Source organism: Mustela lutreola, chromosome 12, assembly GCF_030435805.1.
Source record: "Mustela lutreola isolate mMusLut2 chromosome 12, mMusLut2.pri, whole genome shotgun sequence".
Lineage (NCBI taxonomy): Eukaryota > Metazoa > Chordata > Mammalia > Carnivora > Mustelidae > Mustela > Mustela lutreola.
In genome coordinates this window covers 12,655,935-12,680,454 of record NC_081301.1, presented here as the reverse complement: position 1 = coordinate 12,680,454, position 24,520 = coordinate 12,655,935, and the positions used below count along the sequence as shown (strand labels likewise).

General features: G+C 47.2%; 1 protein-coding gene across 5 annotated transcripts in view; it reads right to left on the bottom strand.

The window, feature by feature from the left end:
- Window positions 1–24,520, bottom strand: part of TTLL11 (tubulin tyrosine ligase like 11) — a 225,907-nt gene that overhangs the window by 58,507 nt on the left and 142,880 nt on the right. For 4 of the 5 annotated variants that reach the window (XM_059141423.1, XM_059141425.1, XM_059141427.1 and 1 more), the window contains one exon: window positions 915–1,013. The exons of the other annotated variant lie outside the window; for it this stretch is intronic. In XM_059141423.1, coding sequence (XP_058997406.1) covers window positions 915–1,013 — 99 coding nt within the window. The remainder of the gene's footprint in view (window positions 1–914; window positions 1,014–24,520) is intronic. 5 annotated transcript variants of the gene reach the window in all.

The window sequence follows — 24,520 nt, the reverse complement described above, 5'->3', positions numbered from 1 at the left end:
GGGTCACGGCAGTACTGCTCAGGCTCGTATGTGGGGGAAGCAGAGGGAGTGCTGGGGAGTCTGGAGCTCAGGCACTGGCAGAAGGATCAGGGAGGGGGAGCCCGGTTGGAAGTGAATCCAGAGCTCCCCCTCACTGAGACGGAGTCATCAGCAGCCACCAACAGACTCATTCACAACCTCTGGTCCCAGAGGAAATTGTTAAGCCTAATTATTATTATTAGGCATAATGACTAATTAGTAAAAATAGCTACCATTTACCGAGTGCCAACTTATGCCTGGTACTTAATGCATATTATTTCTTTTCGCCTATTTTACACTTCTTTATTTTCTGTTTTCCTAACGATAAGGTCAATATATATTCATGGAAAAAAGTCTTTAAAGATACCAAAAAGCAGGAAAAGGGAGGAAAGTTCACCCTTTGTCTCACCACCCACCTACAGCCCCTGCTAACATACTAGAGTTTTATTTCCAGGATTTTTTCTGTCTGTCTTTCTGTTTCTCTGTCCTCCGTGTTGCCGATGCACATGGTAGGTGAGATTTAACGTAGCTGTGATCACATTAGCCAAAAAATTACTTCTGAAACCCACAATGTTTCAGTGATCCTTGGGTACAATCATCTGCACTTTATAGCTTAAGAACCGAAGGCTCAGAGAAGGTACGTCAGTCAACCAAAGTCACAGAGCAGACAAAGGCCTGGACCGAGATTCATATCAAGTCTCTTTGTGGTGAAAACCTGTCTTCCCTCCCACTCTGCCCTGTTGTGTTAAGGGAGAAGCGCGGATAGTTCTAATGACATCTCTGCTTCTGCAGCCCCGTTCCTCTGCCTGTGTCCTCCGGACCACACTCTACTGAGAGTAGCTATAGGTGTAGGAGATGCAGAATCTTCCAGCCATATCGACTCAACTGACCAGTACCTGGCTACGAAAAGCTTTGAAAGCTGAAGCACCGATGAAGACATTCTGTCAGAAACTGGAGGGAATCTGTGTTTTCTGTCCACATAGATATCTGGAAAGCTGAAATCAGAAAGCACAGTGAACTGCTGTTTCCAGGCTGTTTTGCATGAGACAAACACAAGTGACGTTTATGGAACCGTGCAAGTGGCTCAGGAGGCCTCCGCCCCGGCCTGCGCCTGCGGGGCTGGAAAGGGCCCGGACCTTGCAAACACCCCTGTGGGGAAGGAGCCGCGAGGTCCCAGATTCTCCCTCTCCTCAAATGGTTGGAACAAAGTCCCGGGTACTTTAAACTGGAACCAAGCGTGATAAGCAAGCGAGATGAACATGTGGTACCTTCTCTGTGCCAGCACTGGGTAGAGGGCATGCCAAGTGAGTAAGACAGCGCCCCTGCCTTCCAGAGCTTACATCTGGGGGGCATCCAGGGGGGCTCAGTCATTAAGCATCTGCCTTCGGCTCAGGTCATGATCCCGGGGTCCTTGGATGGAGTCCCGCGTTCCTTCTCCTCTCCCTCTGTCTGCCACTCCCTTTGCTTGTGCTTGCTCGCGCGCTCTCTCTCTCAAATAAATAATCTTAAAAAAAAATTAAAAGGAGCTTACATCTTAAGCTCTTAAGGGAGACCCTTATGAAAAGAGAGCTCCGTTAATGATGCAGTAAGCACCGAGACACAGTGATAGAAACCCTTTTTGTTTCTACCCCACCAGCTCAGATCCCTACGATCTCTAAGATCGTGAGATGAAGGGCAGGAACAAAGTGGCAAAAAGCCGTTTTTCCGAGTGTTGTGTTCACTGGCATCCAACAGCAACAGCACAGGACGGAGTCATCTATCTTATCTGTATCTTATCTGTCTTAAACTTAGGAACAGTAAGTTGCCACACGATGCTCCCTTGATATTTTTAGGCTCTTTCTCCCTCGCAGTCTGAACAAGAGGTCTGGAATGTGTTTTGCTTTGTTGCAGATAACATTCACCTTGAGCCTTTTTTTCTGCGTGCAGGCATACGTGCATGTTTGTGTGCGTGTGCGCACGCGTGCGTGCATGTGTGTGTATGTGTGTGTGCTCACGTGTGCGTGTGTTGTGTGCACACATGTGTTCCATCTGAAGGTTCAATCACCTTTCACTGAATCACCAGGAGTTGCACAGTCTACAGGATGCTGTGAAAATGAACTGCTTGGAATGCTTTACCTTCCGGGAGGGGCTCAGATACAGAGGTATTTCCTCACAGCCCGTCCCCCACCCTTGCTAGCGTGAGGGGCCTCAGCCCTGCTTCCTGATTCCTGGCAGAGGGACCGCCCCCATCAGCCCCCCTCACTCAGGGACCTGCTCTCCTCGGACACACGTGGGGTGGGAAGTCAGTTCTGAAGCTCCATGTGTTGCCCCTCAGCTCCCCAACTCACTCACCCTCTTCTGTGCTGCCTTGCCCTGCTCCCCCCACCCCTTCCTTTTCCACTGCCCAACTCCCAGACCCATTTTTTCTAGTTTTTCCCAACAGGAGTGACTCACACTTCTCAGATATAGGGACAGAAATGTTGTGGCTGCACTGAAAGGTATTCGGAAGGAAATGTGCAGATGCCTGAACTTTGGGGAGGGGGCTTGGAGGACGCACAGGGATGGCCTCGGGGACCTCCGTGCTGCGGGAGCAGGAAACCCCTCCTCTGACCTTTGGGACAAGGCATTCTAGCTGCGCTCAAATCCTGACTCGGCCTCCTAGATGCCGTGTGACTTCAGGCAAGTCACTTAGCTCTTCTGATCCTCTGTTTTCTTATCCTTAAAATGGGGATAATCTCCCTTGCAAGTTGTTGTGAAGATTGTGATGTTTTATACAAATATAAGTATATTTATAATACGAGATTACATATGCATGTTTTTGTAAGTTGTTTCAAAACACTCACTTCACACACACCCCTACATATAAACAGTGGCTGGCACAGGGCAGTCACCAACCTCTCTGGGCTGGCTGTGTCAACGCAGCATACGTCTATCACAATGAACAAATGCATGGGTGTAATAGAAAGTATTAGATAAATGTAAAGTATTTAAAGAAAACACTGAGGTGTATTTTTTCTTCTGTACTTTGAATGGCACAATATTTATCCTGTCATTTTTCCAGCGAGGGGCTTGCTGGCTGTTCCAGCACAGCTCAGGGATACCAACCAGAACGTGGGTTAAATATACAGGGCGACTTGGCTTTACACGCTGAGTACAAAAATGAAACATACGTGGCTTGGAGGCCCACATTCCCGACAGAGCCATCTTTGGAAATAGCATTTTCTCTTGGAAGAAAGTACTAGCAACTAAAAATATTTCCATGGTTAATGACGATCACCGGAGGGACATCTCTAACTGCTTGTCTTGTATACATTATCACACATTTAGTTTACTGCCCATCGGGAGCGACACCAGCCAGTCCCTCGCAGCTGGAGTCCCGCGGAGTCCTGACGCTCTGCCAGCCGCCTCAGCTCGGTCCACGACCGGAGCCCCCATCCTGGCCTGGCCTGGCCTGGCAGGTCCTCGCCCTGGCTTTGCTCTTTCTGCTCTCAGCCTGGAATCCTGATGCCTAAGAGGAAACTTGGACTCTAGTAGCTAATACCAACCCCATCCTTATGGAGAGGGATGATTCCATGCAGTGGGGCTTCCAGCTCAGGACCTGTTTGGTGTTCTAGAACTTTCCCACCCCCTTGACCGTTTCCCCTGCCTGTTCAACTGCACCCCCCCCCCCCCGCCACGTCCTTGCCTGCTTCTTCTGCCTGGGCAGCAGGTGCCATTCCTCACCCCTCCCGTGCTGTCTGAGTCCAGCTGTGAGTGACCTGAGCTCATGGCGCCATGAGGCCACCACTGCCTGGGTGACCGTGTTGACTGGTGCCTGGCCTCCCACGCTCCTCCTGCCGTCACCAGCCCCCAGTTGTGGACCCAGACAAGTCCAAGTTTGGTCGGTCATGCTCTTTTGCTTTGAAAATCTCTGCTACTGCTCTGAACCATGCTGCCCTTGAACCTCAGAATATGCTGGCCTGTGCCGTACGTTCCTCCCTGGAGGTCTAAGCTGTGGGGGTTCTCTCTAATATCACCAGCTTTAACGGCACCATAGCATGTCTCCTTACAGAAGACACACAAAAATACGGAAATCTATAGGCAAGACAACACAACTCTCGAAGATAATCTCACTGTCAGAAATGATCGCTTTTAATATTAGACAAACTCCCTTCTACTTCACTTTTGTGAATATAATCTGTTCGCGTCTTGAAATCATACTTGATGCAGAATTCTGTAGCCCACTTTCCATTTAACATTGTGTGAGAAGCATGTTGCCATATCACCAGGATTATTTATAGAAATTTTTAATGACTGAATGACTTCCCTCAGGCTAACGGCTATTTCGATTGTTTCTGATTTTCCACTACTTGGATGTACATACTTGGACAATAAATCTTTCTCATAATTTTGGGTTTTATCTTTGGTATAAATTCCCAGAAGTGAAGTTTCTGAGTCAACAGGTATTAACCATTTTTAAGGCTCTTGTTCTCTAATCTGGCTTGAGTCCATGACCTTGTGAACTGCTAAAGAATGAAATCATAGTCACCAGTTCAAAGCTTTTCTATCTATAATCTTTTGTTTGCCATGAAGTTAACTATTGCGATCACAATAAAATAGGGTGACACGCTTTCCTATTAATTTCAGCACAAATATGGGTTTAAAAATATCTCGCATAGGAGTATGTGAAATGAGAAGTAATGAGATTAAGTAATATTTTCAAGTGACCCACAGTTGCTTTCCTACTAATAAGAAACAGTCATTGAGATTTGTATCTCTAATTATTTTTTTAGACTCGTCTTCTCAAAGCTATGAATCTGAATCTGAGTCAGCATCCTAAACAGCCAGAATTGGAAACAGTGAGCTCTATTTTTGAGTTTCTTATGTAGAATGTGAACTTGGGACAAGCTACTCAAAATTCATTTATGTAATAAATTTAAAAAAAAAAAATATCTGTCTTCTCTGTGCACCCTCCCCTCATTTCTCCAGGAAAAATTAATCACCCTTCCTCCCATAGCTCATCACCCGTGCCTCATTTAACACTGACTATGGTCTTCATCATGTTCGAGTTATTTTTTCAAGCTGCTCACAAGCTGTGAGCTTCTAGAAGGAACAACCCAGTGCAATTCCCAAGACTTCGCAGAAAGATCAACAGACAACAGGCATGGATAAACAGGAGAGGATTCATTTTTCGATTTGCCAGTAAGCATGTGGATGGTGCCTTGCTAGGAATCTGGTGTATAGCGTGGATCCAAAAGGAGAAATGGAAGGAAGTCCACCACTAGCCCAGAGGCTGTCTCCAAGCAATGGTCAAAAAAAAAAAGAGAAGAAGAAGAAGAAAATAGCAAAGAATGTCCATGGTTTCAAAATGAAAGAAAACATCATTATTTCATAGATTATTTGTGGATTACCCTTCCAGGTAGTAGGATGGTGCTAGATGACGGAATCCTGAGGGCAACAGGTTCCTTCTGCCTTCCCAGAGCTCATGGAGAAAAATGAGAGGTTTTAGTGATTCTATTCAAAGGTTTTCCCTGGAGGAGAGAAAGGACACCTGCAAAACCAGAACAGGACAGGAGATAGTCTGGTCTTCCGTTAATCAAAGGCCACCACCTTCAGTCAGTTATCTGCAAATGATTCGAGATTCTTCCAAGCATTCACCACAAGTCATGCCCAGCCATGTCTAGATCATCCGGTTGCTCATTTCCATTGGGTGGCCACCTTCAAGGGTCAGCAAGGCCTTTGAAACCTGCCAAATCTTACCACACATTTCTCTAGGGATTCTTACATATATGCCGGTTTGCCCTGAAAAATGTATTCCTTCTAACGAAATGGATATTTCAAAATATGTTATACATAATTGAGGGGGAAATGTCTCAGGCTTGGGGATCAAGATTCAGTAAGAAAAACACAGAATGGTGGGAAGCTTGGGAGAAAGACAGCCAGAGACAAAATTCCTGTGCTGCTGGTTATTAATCCTATGACTCTGGCAAAATACTTAAACTTTCTGGGGATCAGTATTTTCATCTGTAAAATAGGGATGATGATTCCTATCTCCTACAGAAGAGTGTAGAAGAAGTGAGAGAGGAAGAGCGTTCTCTGTGCAGGTTAGGGGTGTACATCCCAACATAAGGCACGTGGACCACTTCAGGGAAAGGAGAATTCTGTTGGGTAGAAGGAGGAGAGCAGGAGGCCAGGTGGAATCTCGGATTCCAGTCCCAGATTCTCCCAGAGAATCCCATTCGCCTCTAACTTCAGGTTTCCCATCTGTCATTCCCACTTCTGACATTTCAGCAGACCCTTTGTTTCTCTCTTCCCAGGTGTGTGAGGCAGGGCGGGGGGGTGGGGGGGAATTGTTCAGTTTAGAGCACCGAGCACGCAGCCATCAAAACGACCTACACACTTACAGCCCGCCCCGTCTCCAGGTTACAGACCGCGCCCCTGCTCGCCGCACAGAATCCTTAGCACTCGTCAAAGATCCCACCGCGTGCTGGTGTTTCATGAGTGATGAAAAGAGATCCATCTCCCATTTTGACAGCGCCGCACTGAACATTCATAAAATATTGAGGTAACTAATGAAGTCATTTTTCATTTCGGTGGTGGTTTTCTCTACTTATCTCTACATGTGTTGGTCCAACCAGTCACGGATTTCTTCATCTAGTCAGAGCTCCTAGTATGGGGAACAGACATGCAGACATGTCACTTTTCTTGGAGGGGCTGGTGCTCCAGGCCCGTGTCCTCAGGAGGGCCATGTTCTCCCCGGATTTTCACTCCCCTCCATGTGGGCCTGTGTCCAAATTTCCTCTCCTTGTAAGGACACCAGTCACTGAGGATTAGGGCCCACTCTTAATGACCTCATATTAACTTCATGAGCTCTATAAAGACCCTCTCTCCAAATAAGGTCATATTTTGAGTCCCCACAGTATATGCTCCCAAAAAAGGGAGCCAACACATTCATTCATTTATTTGTTCATTCATTTTCCTACCCTAATCGAGTGCCTGCCATGTGCCAGGTATCGCGCGGGGTGCTGGGGACCCCAAGCCAGTTCGAGCGTGGAGGGTGTCCATTTGGCCGGGGCGACACCCACAGACGCATCACTGAGTGTGTGTGACGCACAAGGTGGGCACAGGGATGACGGGCACTCTGCTCCTCTGAGTGTTTAGGGCAGCTTCCAGAGGCTTCCATGAGGTAGCTGCAAGCTGAAAGTCTTGCGGGGGAGCCTTCGAGATGGCAGGTAGAGAGAAAGGAAGGCCTGGATCCCAGGCAGAGGACACCGCCTGTGTCAACAAGCAGGGGCTCGGCAGGAAGGGCACAGTTCTGGAACTCTAGAGGCGGCGACGGAGCCGAGGGTATGTGCTGGCAGCGAGAGAGGAGAGATTTAGGGTAAAGACCCATGTGGTAATTCCCAAGTGAATACCATGTGGTAGAGAAATCTCTGCACTGTCAGAACCCAGACACCCCACAGCTTCCTCTCTCTGCAGAGAACACTGCTAAGAACAGGGAAGCAAGCGAGAGGCTCTTGCTCTCCGAGAAGCCCAAATCAAAATCCTAAAGTTCAATGCCCTGAAGTTTGAGTGAGGAGAGCCTCTGGGGGCCTATCCTCCACACCCATATACTCTTCCTCTACACACACTTCTCACAACTCGGTGATCTGGTTTTCAGACCATCCCACGGCACAGTGCAGCCTGCAAGTTAGAAGGGCTGAGACGGGTGTCACAGCCATGCAATCCGCCTGTTCGGGGTGATGGCCTGAAGACAAAAAAGTAGAAAACCCTGTCAGAGCTCTCCAGGGCGCTGATAGACTACAGAACCGTTTAAACCCAGCTTGCAGAACCAACCTTCAAATGAAAAGCCAAAGTCACTGAAACGTACTTAAGAAGTCAAGATTCCCAGCAAAGCTGAAAGGGTTTGATGTGTAAAGGGTTAAACACAGCCCCTTTAGAAAACAAAGGACTCCAATTCCTCTGGAGTCTCTACTGCCAAGGACTGACAAGTCCAGCTTGAGGCAAACTAAGCTCTCTCAGACTCTGAGCTTTCTGTTGGAAGGGATTTCAGAAATCACTTTGGCCAAATTCTCTCTCTTTAGGCCTAAGAAAATGAGCCTGGGTGTGGGGAGAGGATCCGCCCAGAACCATCCAACAGGGGAGGAGCAGAGCTTGAGCTTCTCTAGACCTGGCCTTCTGGGGGAGGAGGGGTTAGGAAGACCCCAGAATGGGTGGGTTTGGGGCAGCCCCATAGGAACCCGGGAGATGTTCTGGGCCAGTGGAGAAGGGGGACAGGGGGTCAGGTCCTGGGGTCGGGAGGACCACTGCGGACGCTCTGACAATGCTTCCGGGGCTCAACACTCCCATCACCTCACTGGCCCCTGAGGGGCAAGGCTGTAAGGTGAGAGGGGCAGAAATCATGCTCTGAGTGCAGACAAGGAAACGGAGGCCCGTGAGGGGAGAACTACTGTGTCCATAGGACATGGAGTGTGTGGTGGTCAGACCTGAACACGTGGTCTCCTAGGCTCCGCCCCGGCAATGGGCCTTCTGGGGAAAACAAAGGGACTTGGCCTTGGCCCACGACCTTGGGCAAGTCTCATATTCTGACACATCTCTCGTGAGGCACAGCGGATATTATTGGCCATGGCCTGGGCCAAAGCACGTTACTTAGCGGCAGTGAGCATCAACGGCTTGATTTCCAACACTGGTCTTTCTTGCAGTCCCCTCTCGTTCTGCCGCTGCCGTGCACGTCACCGCTTTCTGTGCAGCACTTTAGAAACTCCCCGGTCCCGGGACGCCTGGGTGGCTCAGTTGGTTAAGCAGCTGCCTTCGGCTCAGGTCATGGTCCCAGGGTCCTGGGATCGAGTCCCACATCGGGCTCCTTGCTCCGCAGGGAGCCTGCTTCTCCCTCTGACTCTGCCTGCCACTCTGTCTGCCTGTGCTTCCTGTCTCTCTCTCTGACAAATAAATAAATAAAATCTTTAAAAAAAAAAAAAAAAAAGAAAAGAAACTCCCCGGTCCCTTCACAGTGTCCCCGTCAGCTGAGCATAACACTTTGGAAAACAGTGGTGCAGCCTCAAAACTTCAAACCAGACACTGCTGCCAGCCCTGCACAGCAGCGGTTTTCTTTAGAACACATTTATCACTAAAACAAAGCGCGGTGGCTTTGGGAGAAAAGGGATGTTCTGCACTGTCAAGTCGGTTGGAAATGTTTGGGAAAACATTTTTTTTTTTTTTTTGAGATAATGCTGGCTTTGTAGGTAGGTACAGTTTCAATTTTTTTTTTCCTTTGTAAATTAACATGTTTTAGATGGCATGGGAAAGAAGCGGGATATCTTTGATAGTCTCAAATATAATTATTGTTTTGACTACGAAGTCAACGTCGCACTACTAAAAAGGCAAATCGCCAAATATAACCGTGTAGGGTGCATTTCTTCGTAGTTTGAAAGGGTCCATGCTAGCTGTTTTGTTAAGTGAGAGAGCCAGTAGTAATCAGGCAGAGGTTTTCTTTAATGGATAGGTAAACTGGTTTTTCAGCATCAGTACACATTATCATTGGGGCACAACTGTACCCCAGCACACACCTGTGTGGGAATAAAGCCTGAGGCTTTGCCGAGGGCATTCACCCCCGTTGTGTCCCTGGTTCTCAGAAGGGTACAGGGAGGAAGCAGGCTAAAGATGGTCCAGATGGCCAGATGGGACATCTGAGTGGTGATCCAACAAATATTTACAAGCTTCTACTCTGTGACAGGCCCTTGCACTGGGGATTCAGAATGGAAAAACACAGAGGTGCTTCTGCTCCCAGGGGGCTCACATGAGGTCACAGGTGGGGACCGGGCTCCTGACTGCCTGGGCCTCCTCATCCAGGCCGTGTGCCACTCTAGGATCTGCTTCCTCTCAAATCTGCAATCCCCTGAAACTCAACAGCTGGATTTCCTTTCGGAAGAGACACCTTGTGGTCTGGGCGTCCTGAACATCTGGGTGGGGTGACTGGCCCCACATGGCGCCCACGAGGCCTCCATGGCCAAGCTGAGGAATCATCCGGAACACTTCAAGGCCAGGTCTTCAGAGGGCGCACCCACACGGGGAGACACTCCATCCTTATGATTCTCTGCCCTCCTCCCCATCTGACAGAACTGCTCTGATTATTATCCCCCAGATACAAAATGTCTCTCCATGCCTCTCTGCCTTTGCACAAGCCATGCCTCCCACCCCCAATGCCCTTCCCTGTCATACACCATGAAGCCTCTCTGTGTCATTACGGGCCAGCAGATGTCACCCCCTACAGGGCCCACGGCTCCCTTCTCTGTGCTGTCTCCATACCTCGCTCCTGCTCCCACTTCGGACCGGTCACCCTATATTGTGCTTTTCTTGTTTATACGTCCCAGTCCCCCATCTCTGGGCATCTTGAGGGTGGGGGCTGTATTTTATGACTTTCTGCGTCCTCAGCACTTAGTCTAGAATCGGACACATGGCAGATGTTCAACGACAGCTTCCGAAATGAATAAATAATATTAAGCATTCAAGAAGAGCCCAGAATGTTCGAAGAGTTCTAAGCACGAAGATTACGTCTAGCCCTCACAAGGATTCTAGGAGGCGGGCATTATTTTCCTCACTTCACAGATTAGAGAACAGAAGCTTGGAGAAAATTACGAGACTCGCCCAAGATCAGAGTCAGGAAAAAAAAAGAATGAGATCCGAAGCCAGGTTTGTCCGACTTTACCGCTCTTTCTACTCTGTGGATGTCCCCCAGGCGGTCTCTCCTGCAACATTCGATAAGGGACACCATGAGCCCCGACTGCTGCCCCCTTCTCCACTCCCAGGCTCCAATCCCGACAAACAGTCTGAGCCAAGGAGGGCTCCATTCAGAGGTCTCCTGGTACTACCTCTGTCCACGCCCCTCCTCTCTGTGTATCCTAAGAGCACTTTCCACAGCATGGTTCTGGAAAGACAGGACTTGAAGCACGTTGTTCTGAATAATCTCGACTCAGGAGTTTCATTTTTTTTAGATCCGTCTGACTGTTTCTGAAAATGGTCAAAGACCAGATCTTACCGAGACTAATTATTTCTTTAAGATGTACAAGATCCATCCGTTGGCAAAAAGAAGGCCAGGAGGCAAAGTGAAATTACATAGTTCATCACTGTCCCCCACGCATCCATCTCTGCCACTCTGTCAGTGTAAAAATTTACAGCAGATATTATCTCTTTGAAGGGGTTCAGGTCCTAGAAAATACAAGCTAAATTTTAAATAGAATTTTAATTTTAATGAAAGCTTCAGGGAATGCTGTTTGTGTTGCATATCTTTCATACCTGGTGATTAAGTTAATTTATGCTTAATGGAAAAGGATATTTCTAATCCCCAGACAGGCTCAACATCTGTCTAGGACTGTGTTTTTGGAAGCCGTCCGCTGCTTGTGATGAATGTAATCAAGCCAGGAGCGACTGGACTGACACCTGAAGGCTACGTGTAAGGAGAACCAGGGACGTTATGTCTCTGCCCAGTGCTTGTGTTGAAATCAAATCAAAGTCCCAAGCATCGCGTTCTGCCAGACTTCAAAAATCCTGCCTCCTGCTCCCTCATGTTCCTCCCTGGACGGGCCTGGGGAAAGGAGCCGGGCTGCGGGGCTGTGGATGGAGCCTTCCTGTTCACTTGAGACCAGCAGTTCTCGACCCCTTAAGCCACCCACTTGCCAGGACTCTGCTGGACACTGTCCTGCCACCTCATTCAGCTCTCGCGACAACCCGGAGGGTGGCAACTGTTATCCCCACTCTCTGTTTGGGGAAACAAAGCCTCAAGAAGGTGAAACAGCTCACCCAGGGATGCAGCTTGGAACTCACGCAGTATTTGACCTTAAGACAGTCTGCTCTCATTCCTTCTCCTAGAGTATAGGGCGGGAGTTGACAAGCTATGGCCCCTGGGTCCAAACCAATTTGCCATCTGTAAGTAAAGCCATATGGGGACACAGCCAAGTCTACTGGATTTCACATAGCAATGACGGAACTGAGTGGACGCAACAGAGACATTATGGTAGCCGAGCCCGAAGTATTTTCTGTCAGGCACATTAGAGGACAAGTTAGCCAACCCCTAGAGTAAGGCCTATACTCTCATAAGGAAATTACCCGAGCACTTACTATTGGCAAGGCCTGAGTTTGGTGGGGGGCGTGGAGTCAAAGCTGAAGACACAGTCCACGGCATCAAGGGACTGAGTGCACAGGCAGGGCCTTCAAATAAACTGCCAAGTCCAAGTGTTTACCATCTCAGTGGCTCTCAACCTGCCCCGTAACAGAGCCAGAGTCCCAATCTGCTCTTGTCCTCCCACCAGACCAGGGGAGCACCCGTGACTGGTGCAGAGCCCTGGAGAACACTTCTGCCTCTCCACACAGAATTCCCAGGGCCCACTCCCCAGGGAGCGTCCTTGTGTCTGAGCTGGGCTGTCATGGGAGCACCATCCCGTGGCAAGAGGGTTTGCTCTCCGTGCTCCCTAAGTTTCCAGCCCTTGAATGGAGCTAGATTCCACGGAGACATGGGGAGAAGACGGGATCAGGGGAGGGCCTCCCCCGCTGTGGCTCCTCCTTGTGGCAAGTGTCACCTGGGTCCTCTCGCCCAGATTCATCAGCTTCTGCCTCTTACCCCCTCTTCTACAGGAGCTTAAAACCTGTGCCAGAGGCCGAGGACAGGAACATCAGCCACTTCATCTCTATGCCCTCCCCACCCTGTCACCCTTCACACGACCAGAGTGTCTCTCTCAGCTACAACATAGCCAGACACTGGTGGTGGTGGTGGTGGGAGAGGGCCCCTGGTCAGTGATTCCACACCAGGGGTTCCTGGTCATGATATTAAGTAAGTGCTCCCCCACCTGGTGGGTGAATGAGAAAAGAAAACAAGGCTGTGCGTGTGGGTGTGTGAGCGTGGCATCCACTCTTTTCTGAAATCATGCTGATGGTATGAAGCGAAACCAGATGAAACTGCAGATATTGGGCCATTTGTACATAAAAACATGTCAATTTCACATGGTTCAAGCTAACCATTGGTACTTGATTTTTTTTTTTATTTTAACATCCTTACATGGAAAAACAAAATGTTGATGACTTCCTTTATGTTATTTCCACAATTTTTTTTTAATATTTTATTGGTTTATAAAGTCTAAAAGTAAAAGTCTGGGAATTACTTATCCTATAGCTGCAACCACTCGCTCCAAAACACCCTCATAAATTTGGCATTGGCTATCAAACTTTAAAAATCACCTATTCTTTGACCCAATGATTTTATTTCTAGGAAGCTACCCTGCAGAAATATTAGTCTGTGAGGACAAAGACACACATACACACACCCATGTGCACACACACATGTGCAGGGGCTCCTGGCAGCACTGTTTGAAATACGGGAAAGTGGAAATAACCTAAGTCTCCATCATCGGGGGATTGGCTATAAAAAGTATGATAAGGCCTCAAACTGGAATTGACAGTCAGGCCATAGAGACTATGTCTAGATCTGGATCTACTCATACAGAAAGCTGTCCTTGCTATCCTGATAAGTAAAAACAAGTCATAGACCATCACATGTGTAGTATGGTTCCTTTTTTATAAAATTATTCCATTTTTATAAAAATGATTAGTTATGATTCCATTTTAATAAATGGTTATGATTCCATTTTTATAAAATTATGATTTTATAGTTATGATTCCATTTTTATAAAAATTACAATAACAAAATGAATTCCCCTCTCCTTGGAGGTTTAAAAATCATATAAAATAGTGTTAAAAAGGATAAAAGCAAATTGTTTATAGCAGTTATCACCTGAAAATGGGACAGGATTGAGGGAGAAAGTGGGAAGGTCTGACTTTTCAATGCATATACTTTACATCTGGTTTGGATTTTTTTATAAGTAAGATGTATTGTTACTTTTATAATTTTTTAAAATTTTATTTTTAAGAAATCTCCACACCCAACTCACAACACCAAACTCACAACCCCGAGATCAAGAGTCCCATGCTCTACCAACTGAGCCAGTCAGGCACCCCATCTTTTATAATTTTTTAAACAAATAGTAACAATCATAATCATAATCATAATGAAAAGCCTGGGTACACAGCAGTTAGGCTAAGCAGAATGAAAGAGAATATAGAAAAAGGAAAAATTCATTTTAATTCTGGGGTTCAGAGAAGGATTTTGGAAGAAGTGCTTTTGGAGCTGAGCCTGGAAAGTAGCAAGCAGCCAGAACGGAAGGAGTAGAGCCCAGCTAGACGACTCTCGAGTTCACGTGAGCCCCGAGTGAGGCTAGTCAGGTTAGAGTTTGATTTGTCGCTGACGACAGTCAGATGGTTAGAAACACTATTAGGGAATCTGATCTCCAGTTAACATTCTTTTAACTGTATCAGACAAACTGAATTTTCACAGGTGTCTCTTTCTTGGAACTGGGGCAGATCAATTTCGGGTCAGGACCATGGGGCAGATCTGATCGGTGGTTCATTCAAGGTTCATTTCCTCCCAGAGCTCCCATTCTATTGAGGTACCCAAGCTCTTCCTCAAGGCTGGGCGCTGCAGGGAGGCTGGCCCCAGCCCAAGGCGCGGCCACCGGGGTGAGTTCCGCTGGGTCTAGGCCAACTGAGGTGAACCTATTGTCCTTGACAATACTGGTTCTGTTTGGGACCGTGACCCATTTCTGGCTAATTTGATGTGCTGGGACACCTGAGGGCTTGTGAGAGAGGTTTCTTCACTCTTCAAAGATACATGAAGAGGGGTGGACCCCTTTACTGTCTCAAGAGGCTGCTATTTTGGGATACAACACCTGAGACTGCTCTGGCCATCTCTGGGCCAGGAGGGGACCTGAGGACAAAGTCACTGTGCTGTGAACGGAAGAACAAAAGGATGGAAAGGACTTGGGCACTCAGCAACGTCATCGAGCTACTACATTTTAGCTTTTGATGTTTTCTTTAATGAAAAATTATATATTTCCTTATAACTTATGCCGAATGGAGTTGGGCTTTTCAGGTACCTATAGCCAAAACCCTTTCAGCACACTCAAAATCATTCTTTCCAGTGACAGGATTCAATCATATGTTTATTCAAACAAATACTTCCTATTGTGTACCAGACGTCAATTTTATTTTATACTTCCCTTTAAAATCCACTAAATTGATGGTTGCACAACATTGTGAATATACTTAACGACAGGAACTGTATACTTTAAAATCATTAAAATGATAAATTTTATGTTTGGTCTATTTTTCCACAATAAAAAAAGAAAGAGAGAAAGGTAATCTGAAAGGCACCTGCTGATGTGAGCAGGAGTTAGGGGCAAGAATGACATAATCTCTAAGTATTACTGTTCTCATTGCTCCGTAGGAAATAAATTGCACTTAAAAAATCCATGAGAATTGAGTTCTGCCCATATAATGGAATAATACGGGGCCATTAAAAAGACAAACATACACTTCTACTTTGGGCTGTGATAAAGTGACAGCCAACTTCTACTCCTGCCCTGAACAACTAGAAAACTCAGTGCATTTTTTGAGGAAAGTGTTTCTAAGTACTGGACAATAGGAAGTGCAACCGTGAACAAAGGGAAACATGGGGTGAGCCAGGATTTCCTACTGGGCACTTTACAGACCTCGGACCAAGGACGGGAGAGCTGCAGACCCTGAGCTATGGAAGCAGAGACCAGCATTCAGGGAGCGGAGGTGTCCAGAATGCAGGGAGCAGGTAACTGGAGAGGGGCAAGTCTGTGTATGGGGCCAGGTTGGGGGGTACCCCTCACATCCTTGGTTGAGGATTGAATGTGCAGGGGGAAATTCTGTGAGGTCTAAGAAAGTGGCTGCCATGGGGCAGAGCATGGACCAGAGGTCATAGAGCGTTGGGAAATAATAGAACAAGGATGGGGTAATTCTAGGCTCCTAGAACATGTGCCCCATGAGGGCAGCAGCTGTCATCTGTGTTCATGCCTGTGACATCCCCAGATTCCAGAAAATGCACACACATAGTACATGTTTAATGCTTATTTGTTGAATGTAAGAATGAATGGATGAGAGCTGCCCCTGAGCTGGGTCTAGGGCAGATGGCATCAACAACAATACTGGGGCTGTCCAAGAAGTTCAGATGGCAGGGGGACCTGGATCTAGAGACTCCATGGCCAGGCCACTTGATGGCAGAGGGACCTGGATCTAGAGACTCCATGGCCAGACCACTTGGGAGTGGGAAGTGCTCTATGACAATTTATAGGATGCACTCATTCCTTCACTCATTTAATTTCTTCTATTACCCATCACGTTCTCCAAAAAGGACACATGAAATAATGGCCAAACACTGGAAATAACCCCTCAATTATAGAACATAGAAATAAATCACGGTACATTCACGAAATAGAATTCCATACAACAAGGGAAATCAATGAATTCCTGTTACATGTAACAACACACATGAACGTCACCAATGTAATGTTGAGTGAGAGACATCAACTACAGAAAAATATATATTATCTGGCTGTATCTATATGTAAAGTTGAAAAACAGGCCAAAAAAAAAAAAAAAAGCATGGTGTTAGAAATGAGGATGGTAGTTACATGTGGGGAGGAGGCAGTGGGGAGGGATTGAGAAGGGGTCTGTGGGAGCACTCAGGTTCTGGTAATGCTTCATTTCTTGTCCTGGATTTGGCTATCCCAGTGTGTTCCCTTTATGACAAGTCATTGAGCAGTATATTTATAAATCACGTACTTTTCTCTATGAAAGCCATATGTCAGTTAAACTGGAATATTTTACAAAAATCAGAAGTTAGATGGAGTCATGGAGAGAATGGTAGTTTAATTATAAATTTAAGAGTATCTATTTTTAATAAAACCAATATCAGACAACTTTAAAGATGGCAATACAACTTCAGGAGTTATACTGCCTTTTAAAATGCTTTAAAATACTTAAGAATGTTGTGGGATTTTTATTGTGTTAAAATACCCATAACAGTTACCATCTTAATACATCTTAAGTGTACGGTTCAGTGGTAAATATTCACCCTATTGTGCAATCATCCCACCATCCATCCCCATGAACCTTTCCTCTTGTAAATCTGAAACTCTATACCCATTAAACACGAACTCCCCCTTCCCCTGTCCTGCCCCCCTCCCCGGCCCCTGCAACAACATGATTCTACCTTCTGTCTTCATGATTCTGACAACTCCAAGTAGCTTATATAAGTGCAATCATATAGGACAGTATTTGTCCTTTTGTGACTGGCTTTTTTCACTTAGTGTGATGACCTCAAGTTTCACCCATGTGCCAGCATACTGCAGAATTTCCTTCCTTCTTAAGGCAGAATAATATTCCATTACAGAAATACACCACAGTTTGGTCACCTACGCATCTGTTGATGGACACTGGGGTTGCCTGATCCCTTTGAAATACTTTAAAAATACCATTTAAAAAAACTTTTTTAAAAAGAAAATCTTATTTATTTACTTATCTGAGAGAGAGAGCATGTGTGCACATGAGTGGGAGGAGCCGAGGGGGAGGGAGTGGGAGAGGGAGAAAGAATCAGACTCCGCGCTGAGTGTGGAGCCTGGTGTGGTGCCCCACAGGGAGCTCGATCCCATGACCACGAGATCATGACTTAGCCAAAACAAGAGTCAGCTGCTTAACCACCTGAGCCACCCGGGGGCCCCTAAAATACTAGCTTTTTTTTTTTTTTTTTTTAAAGCATACATGTTCTTTTTTTTTTTTTTTTTAAGTATGTAAAGTGGTTTACAGAGATGGATAGATGATAGATAGATAGAGAGAAGAAAGAAGAGGAGATAGATTAAATGCTTTTAAAGGGATCTACACATAAATAGGGGTAAGAGAAGAACATGCATAGCAGGAAAAGATGGTTAAGAATGAATTCAACACAAGGAAACACTTGCTTCAAAGGTCGCATAGTTGCTGGCGGGGAGGTAAAGTGGTCACAAGATTGGCTCCAGGCTTCCCGGCGGCCAAAGGAAAGAGAAACAGAAGAGTTGAGAGATTCAGTTTGACAACAAGCTGTGACCATACAGAAACCATACCAGTTGCTCAAGCAGAAGCCCAGCTGTTCCTGGAGCCGACACTGGAGAGAAGTCTCCTCTCGGTGAGACAGCTAGTGATGCAGTGCCTGAAAGTCCCCAACAACATCCTAACAATGACCTTAATGGGAATGCCGATGCTAACACTTTGATACTATTTAACTATTTGTCAAGCTCTCTGTAAGTTCTTTACATAGACAACGTATCTTTAAAATCAGTGTTTTCTTGTAATGTCTCCCACCACCAAAGAAGAGTCAGGAAAGACAGCTGCAACAATGTGTACAAGAGCAGAGCTCTCTGCTGCTTTGGCTTGATGCAACCATCTAGACCAGATGGATCCTGTAGCCTTTCAGGAAACTGCTGGATGTCACCAGGCAGCACATCACTGAGAAGCAGATAGCTTATCTTGCAGATTTAGACCCAAGCTGTTTTCTTTGGTAGTCAATCAAACCAAAGGTAGGGCTGAAATCTTTTTCTTCTACATCAGTACCTAACAAGACTTGAACCAGAAGAGATGGCTACCCCATCTCCACAAGAGTAGGCCAAGGAGGATCTGCGGCCAAGACTGATTTCTCTCTGGAAACTGTTATACGTCAGCACTAACACGAAGACCAGTAGCAAAGACTGCAGCCCCCCCAAGTTTATGCCACCCCATGTGACTAGGGTCATTTCAGTCTCGTGAATGATCTGAATGGGAACAGCCCCATCATAGGAAGGCAACTGTTCTCAAAGAGGGAGGAAGACCCCTACCTACTACAGAGATCCAAGGACCACCCCCCCACCCTTTGCCTGGAGCCTTCTGCCGGGGGAAGGTAAGAAGAGAAAGGGCATCCAGTTAAAATGTGAACGGCCTGGAAGGCATCCTGATGTTTTGAATTGCTTTGACTTCTGCCAACAAATTTCTAAGAGAAATTTTATCTAAGAGAAATATTATCTAAGAGAAATTTTATCTAAGAGAAATATTATCTCTTTCCTATTAACAGAGGGGTTTCCACAAAGGCTAAGTTAAGAGAGGCTAATTCATCTTCGGTTGTTTATTCATCCAATGTCTGCTGACCGATGAAAGGGTGAGGTCTTCTTGAAAGACGCTTGCCCGCGATATGCAAAAAAAGTTAAATCAGGTATGTATCTTTCCCTCAGGGAGTTGAGTCTAATTCACTGGTTCCTTCTCTCATTGACTCAACAAACATTCGTTTCACACTTTTTTGTGCCACGATCTATTTATATCACAAGGGAGGTTGGATCACATGCTAGGCAGAGACACAACCAACTGTCCTCAGGGAGATTAGATGAAAGCATAACTAATGGGGGGAGGGTGGAGATCAGAGACAACTTTGAGGAGGAGGTGACACCTGAGTGGGACCTCAAAGGATCAGTAAGATTTGTTTTACAAAAGAGCTTGCCATACAATTCCTCCAAGTAACAGTCCCCACTCCCCCACCCCCACCTCTTACATTTCAATTACCCCTGGACTGATTTACACACCCTTTTAGAAGCACAGCTGGCGTGTAAATTAGAGCTCAGCAATCCCTCCCCAGGGCTGAGCCCCCCTTGGGAGAAATTCTGGCACCTGCTGATTTATTTCTGTGTTCTTTTTCAACACCTTGAGAATTTCAGCTTTAGTGATCGCAATTATGAGACGCTCCAGTTGGGGGTGGTCAGACAGAGAGGGAACAGGGGATCCAACAGAGAGAGTGGAAGCCAAGCAGATGGCCGGGAAAGGTCGAGCGTCCTGTGGCCAGTCAGAGGGAAGTCATCCTAGACTTGAGATGCTCCTGGCTGTCTCCTCAGTCAGGAGGAAGGAGAGCTGAGACGCGTTCTTAGAGAGGCGCGGGGCTGCTCACAAACCCTGCCTCCGAGCCCACAGAAGAATCTGGAGAGCCTGACACAGTCATCACAGACTAAGCCCTTTTCATCTGTTTCAAGGATTAGGAAATAACATCTTTAAGGAGCTTAGCACGCTGCCTGGCAAAGGGCACTTTCTACCTCAGAGGCTGTTCGTGCTCTTCCATTCGCCCCTCCCCACTGCCGAGGAGGTTTTAGGATCTGAAGCCATTAGGACTGGGAACCACTGGAGTGGGAGCAACCACATACCCGTGCTGAACCATGTCCTGCTAACTCTTAGCAAACAGCCTCTAGACTCGCCGTTTCTGGTGAGATCCCTGAGTACGCCATAAGAATTTTATCCTTCTCCATTTTCACTGTATTGATACTGTTTGAAAAAATGTGATATAATTATGTTGTTGTCTTGCAATTCTGTGCCCTTACGTGCATATATGCTTATCATCGGGGACCCTGGAGCCGAGTCATCACAGGCGGCTGTGTGGAATTTTTAATTCAGTATTTCTCACTACAGAAAGGGTTCCTGGAGCCTCCAGGACCAGGAACCCTTGAGTCTGCAAATGCCTCAATCAGCTGGTGACCACCAGCGAGCAAGCTGACCTGGGGCCAGAGAAGACATAACGCCCACAGGGACATTCCAGATCCCTTGGAGTCTGTAGAAAGACCTCGTTTGCTGACACACTAGAGGCTCACTATGCCTAGAGTGGATTTGTTTTCTCTCTCAGAAGTGAGCTTGATTCTGGAAGCCGCTCTGGCCGCCTCTGGCTACCAACTGTTCTCGCCTATGATAGCAAGGGGGGAACGGTCCCTCCTGGGATGGCTAGATGGGGACCACCCCTGAAATCAGTGCCCCAGGCAGGTCCCCATCACCCTCTACCGTGCATGTGTGCTTTTCCAGGGGGGGGACTGTAGTCACTTCCACCTGGCCACATCCCAGTCAGTGTTTTCAGGGTTCAGGGCAAAGTGTCAACATCAGTACTGAGTGTGTGTGTGTGTGTTAGACCTCAAAATCCCTACAATCAGATGGATAAGAGATACAGACAGATAATTTCCAAGTCCCATAAAATAAAATACAACTAGTAAACAGAAACCCTCATGTGGAATAATGCTGATGTCCATGAACAACCAAAGACATGCACGTTTTAAAACTCCCTAAAATGCCTGAAATTGGCAACTAGTTTTGTAAAGGCAGCCGGAAGGCTTTGCAGAATGTGGGCTCACACAGACAAGAATGGCAGCAAAGATGGCAGTTACAGCCCTTTGGAAAAGCAAAGTGACCCTTTGCAACAAGACCTTTATAAAGATAAGCATCCCTTTGACTTAGTAATTCCTGAGCGGGTTTTATTTAGAGAAGAACAAAGTGGAACACCACATAAATGTCCAGTGATGGGGTAAATTATAGTGCAACGGCGCCCTAGAATACTCTTTGCACTAAGAACGATCATGAGGACTGCATAGCGATGTGGGGGAAATTTCAGGCCACGGAGTCCCTTAAAAACCAGCAGCACTCAAATCCTGTACATGAGAAGAAAGCATTAAAGGCACATCTGCAAGTAGACAGAGTCTAGAGAAGCATTAACTTTGTTGGTTGACATTGGGGTTGGAAGTTTTCTCGTTTTGGGGGTTTTTTATTCCATTTTTTCCAGAATTTTGTTTTTTACCACCACCACCCCCAACCCCACTGCCCCGGGCCCTTCTTAATGCTTTATTGTTATTTGTTCAAAAACTGCAAAGGGCATCATTTGGAAACAGGTGAAATCAACACTTTCAGAGACACCCTCTGGGCCAGGCATTGTTCCAGGGGCTTTAAGACAATATTCACCTTTTGATACTCCCAACGGCCCTCGATATCAGGTGCCTCGTTTTACAAGTGCAGAAACTGGGGTTTGGTGAGCGTTAGTGACTCTCCCTGCTCATGGGGCTAGCGGGGTGACCCAGGGTTCTGCCTCTCTCATGCTCCCGGGACTTGACCTAGGGCCTGGCACAGTCGGTGCTCAGCACCTAGCGATGCTGTTGAGTTGGATCCTCGAATGTTTCCATCCTTCCCAGCGCGGTCATGGCACACAAGGGCAGGGAGTGGCAAGGCCCCAGTGTTTTCCCATTTCCTGGTTTCTCGAGACTGTACCATGTTGTGTGCTGGCTTGTTCGTTTTAGTCATAAAGTAAACTCATAGTCAGAAGACGTTGACAAGCCTTCCAGAGGAAAATGAGAAAGGTCTGGCAAAGCAAGACACAAGGGAAGGGGCAGGTGAGGGTCCTACGGAGAGAGATGAGAAGTTTAAAAATGAAACAGGAGGGGACAGGTAGAGAGAATAGCTTTGAGGAGAGCCCTGATGAAAAGGCAGGGGTCAGAGTGAAATTGGGCACTTCCAGAAAGAGAAGAGAAAAAACAGGCCCAAGCAATTTCCTGCAGAAATGCCTGTGGGGATAACAAGCATTTTTTTTTTTTTTTTTTTTTTTTTTTTAACCTGAGCAAAATCGTCAAGCCCAGCTACTTTTATCAACTAAAATTCGTTCCGGAGATTTCCTCCAGCTCGTGAGAGACATTTTAACTCTCCCGGAGACAGTCATTTGTCACAAGGGGCTGGAAGCTAACCAAAATGTCTGTGAGCAAGTCTGAGGTTTCTATATAATAAAACAAATGGCAAGGTATTGATTTTGTTTCTTTTCAACCTGTTTTAATCCGACTATATGGTCTTATTACAAGAATTTTCTCATCACGACAAGGAGAACAGGCTCGGCTGAAGGAGAGAAGCAGGACACAGGCAATTCGCTCTTCATTTCTCCTCAGAAAGGCTCTTTTTATAGATCTCTAATATCTCTGGCAGAATTTCAGTCCCAATCTTCCACCATGGCATTTCTGAAGGAAAGACTGAAGTACTGAAGAACATGGCAAACAGGAGATGTATGGTTTTTTTTTTTCCCTAAGGCTGAAGCTTAGAAAAACTAAATTAAAAACCCAGAGAAAGCGATGCCATGTTAGCTTGGTGTTGGTTGGCTCTTCAGAACCCACAGGCCACGTCTGAGACCCCGGGATCCCAGGATGGGGGGCCAGGCCGCCCACTGCCTGGATCCATCGATCTTGCCAGACTTCTGGCCCTGCCACCTGCCCCATCCCCTGAGGATTCTCCTTGCCCTGTTGTGGGCATGCCAGGCCCACGCACGACTCCGGGCCTTTGCACATGGCCTCGTCTCTGCCTGGGTTGCCCTCTTGACTCTTCCTCTTGTAAACACTTACTTCTTCAGATTCACAGGCTCCCCCTCAGCAAAGCCCTCGGACACTCCCAGGCTGAGTGAGTTGTTCCTCCCTCGGTTCCCACAGCTTCCGGTACTTCTCCGTGGGCCCCCATGCTGCCCCCCCACCCCACCAGAGAACGTGTCCTCTCTTATGGGGACAGGTTTGTGGAGTCTCCTTGTCTCCAGAGCCGGAAGCAGCGTCTGCTCAGGGCGGACTTGTGGAATGACCGAATGGAAGGCGGCCGCCCACTCCCGACCAGCAACCTCACCCTTGTGGGAGAGCGTCACCCATGAGGAGAAGGGAGCCTGGCACCAGGGGCCTCTAATCTCAGGATGAAAGGCACAGGCCGGCTCTGGAGGAGGGAAGGCCTTCATCTTTCCTTCACATTTTTCTTGGGCCACGGGAGCTCTGAAAATCCTGTCGTATCAATGTCTTCCCAGTTCTGTGTTCCTCTCAGAAAGACACCCGTTCACCCGTGTGAAGGCTCTGAGGTTATTTCGTCTCTTGAGGGGTTTTTTAATCTTTAGAGCCATAAGGGGATCCTGACATACACTTTGAAGTTCCCCTTCACACATGCCCGCCAGGAAGTAGCCACAATTTTTCAGATGTGAGGAGTGTCTGCTTCAGAGGGACCCAGGACTGGCCCCGGGCAGGCCCTGTGCTGCCCACGTCCCGGTCCCAATGCAAGGCGCTGGGGTCACAGGGAGTCCTGTTCTCTGCTGACCCCGCCTTATTTAGAACCTGAAAACAACTCCCCTCTCCTCTGTGCAGAGCCACACAGCCTATGAAGGGCCCATTCGGACTCATTCCTTTCATTCCCAGGTGTGCACTTGGTGGGTGCCAAGCACTGGGCCACGGATGTCACAGGTAGGAGTCCCCTGCCCCCCACGGCCTCTTAGCACCCTGCGGCACGGCCCAGGAATCCACAAACCCAGGAGGAGGACCAGCTTGTGCCACGTCTCAGAGCTGATCAGCGGCAGAGCAGAGGTCAAGGTCCAGGCCTCTTCCTAGGTCACCCTGCTGCCCCATCAGACCCAACAGACATGGCTTTGGGTCCCACTGCTGAGGCTGTATTGAGACCCATCCCCCACGTCCCTCAGCTTCAGATTCCTCAACATCACATGGAGGGAAGACAGCACCTCACTCTGTAGCGTAAAAATTAATTCAAGTGGCACTCATACGGCTCTTCGCACAGTGTCTTACACGGAGCACGGACGCTGTGTGCACGCCAGTGTAGCTAGCCTGAGGTTTTTGTTACCATTATTTTTTCTCGAGGCTTTCCATTTCCCCTCTGAATTTGACCTTCATGGTTATTATTTTTGTTCAACAAATGTCAGCCTCTCCCTGAACCGTGATTCAGCTTTTTGGATCAGTAAGTTTCAAAAAAGCAATGACGGTGTTCCTACTAAGTGCCAGGGGCTGCCAAGCAAAGAGATCTAGGCATATGAGGCCCCCAGATA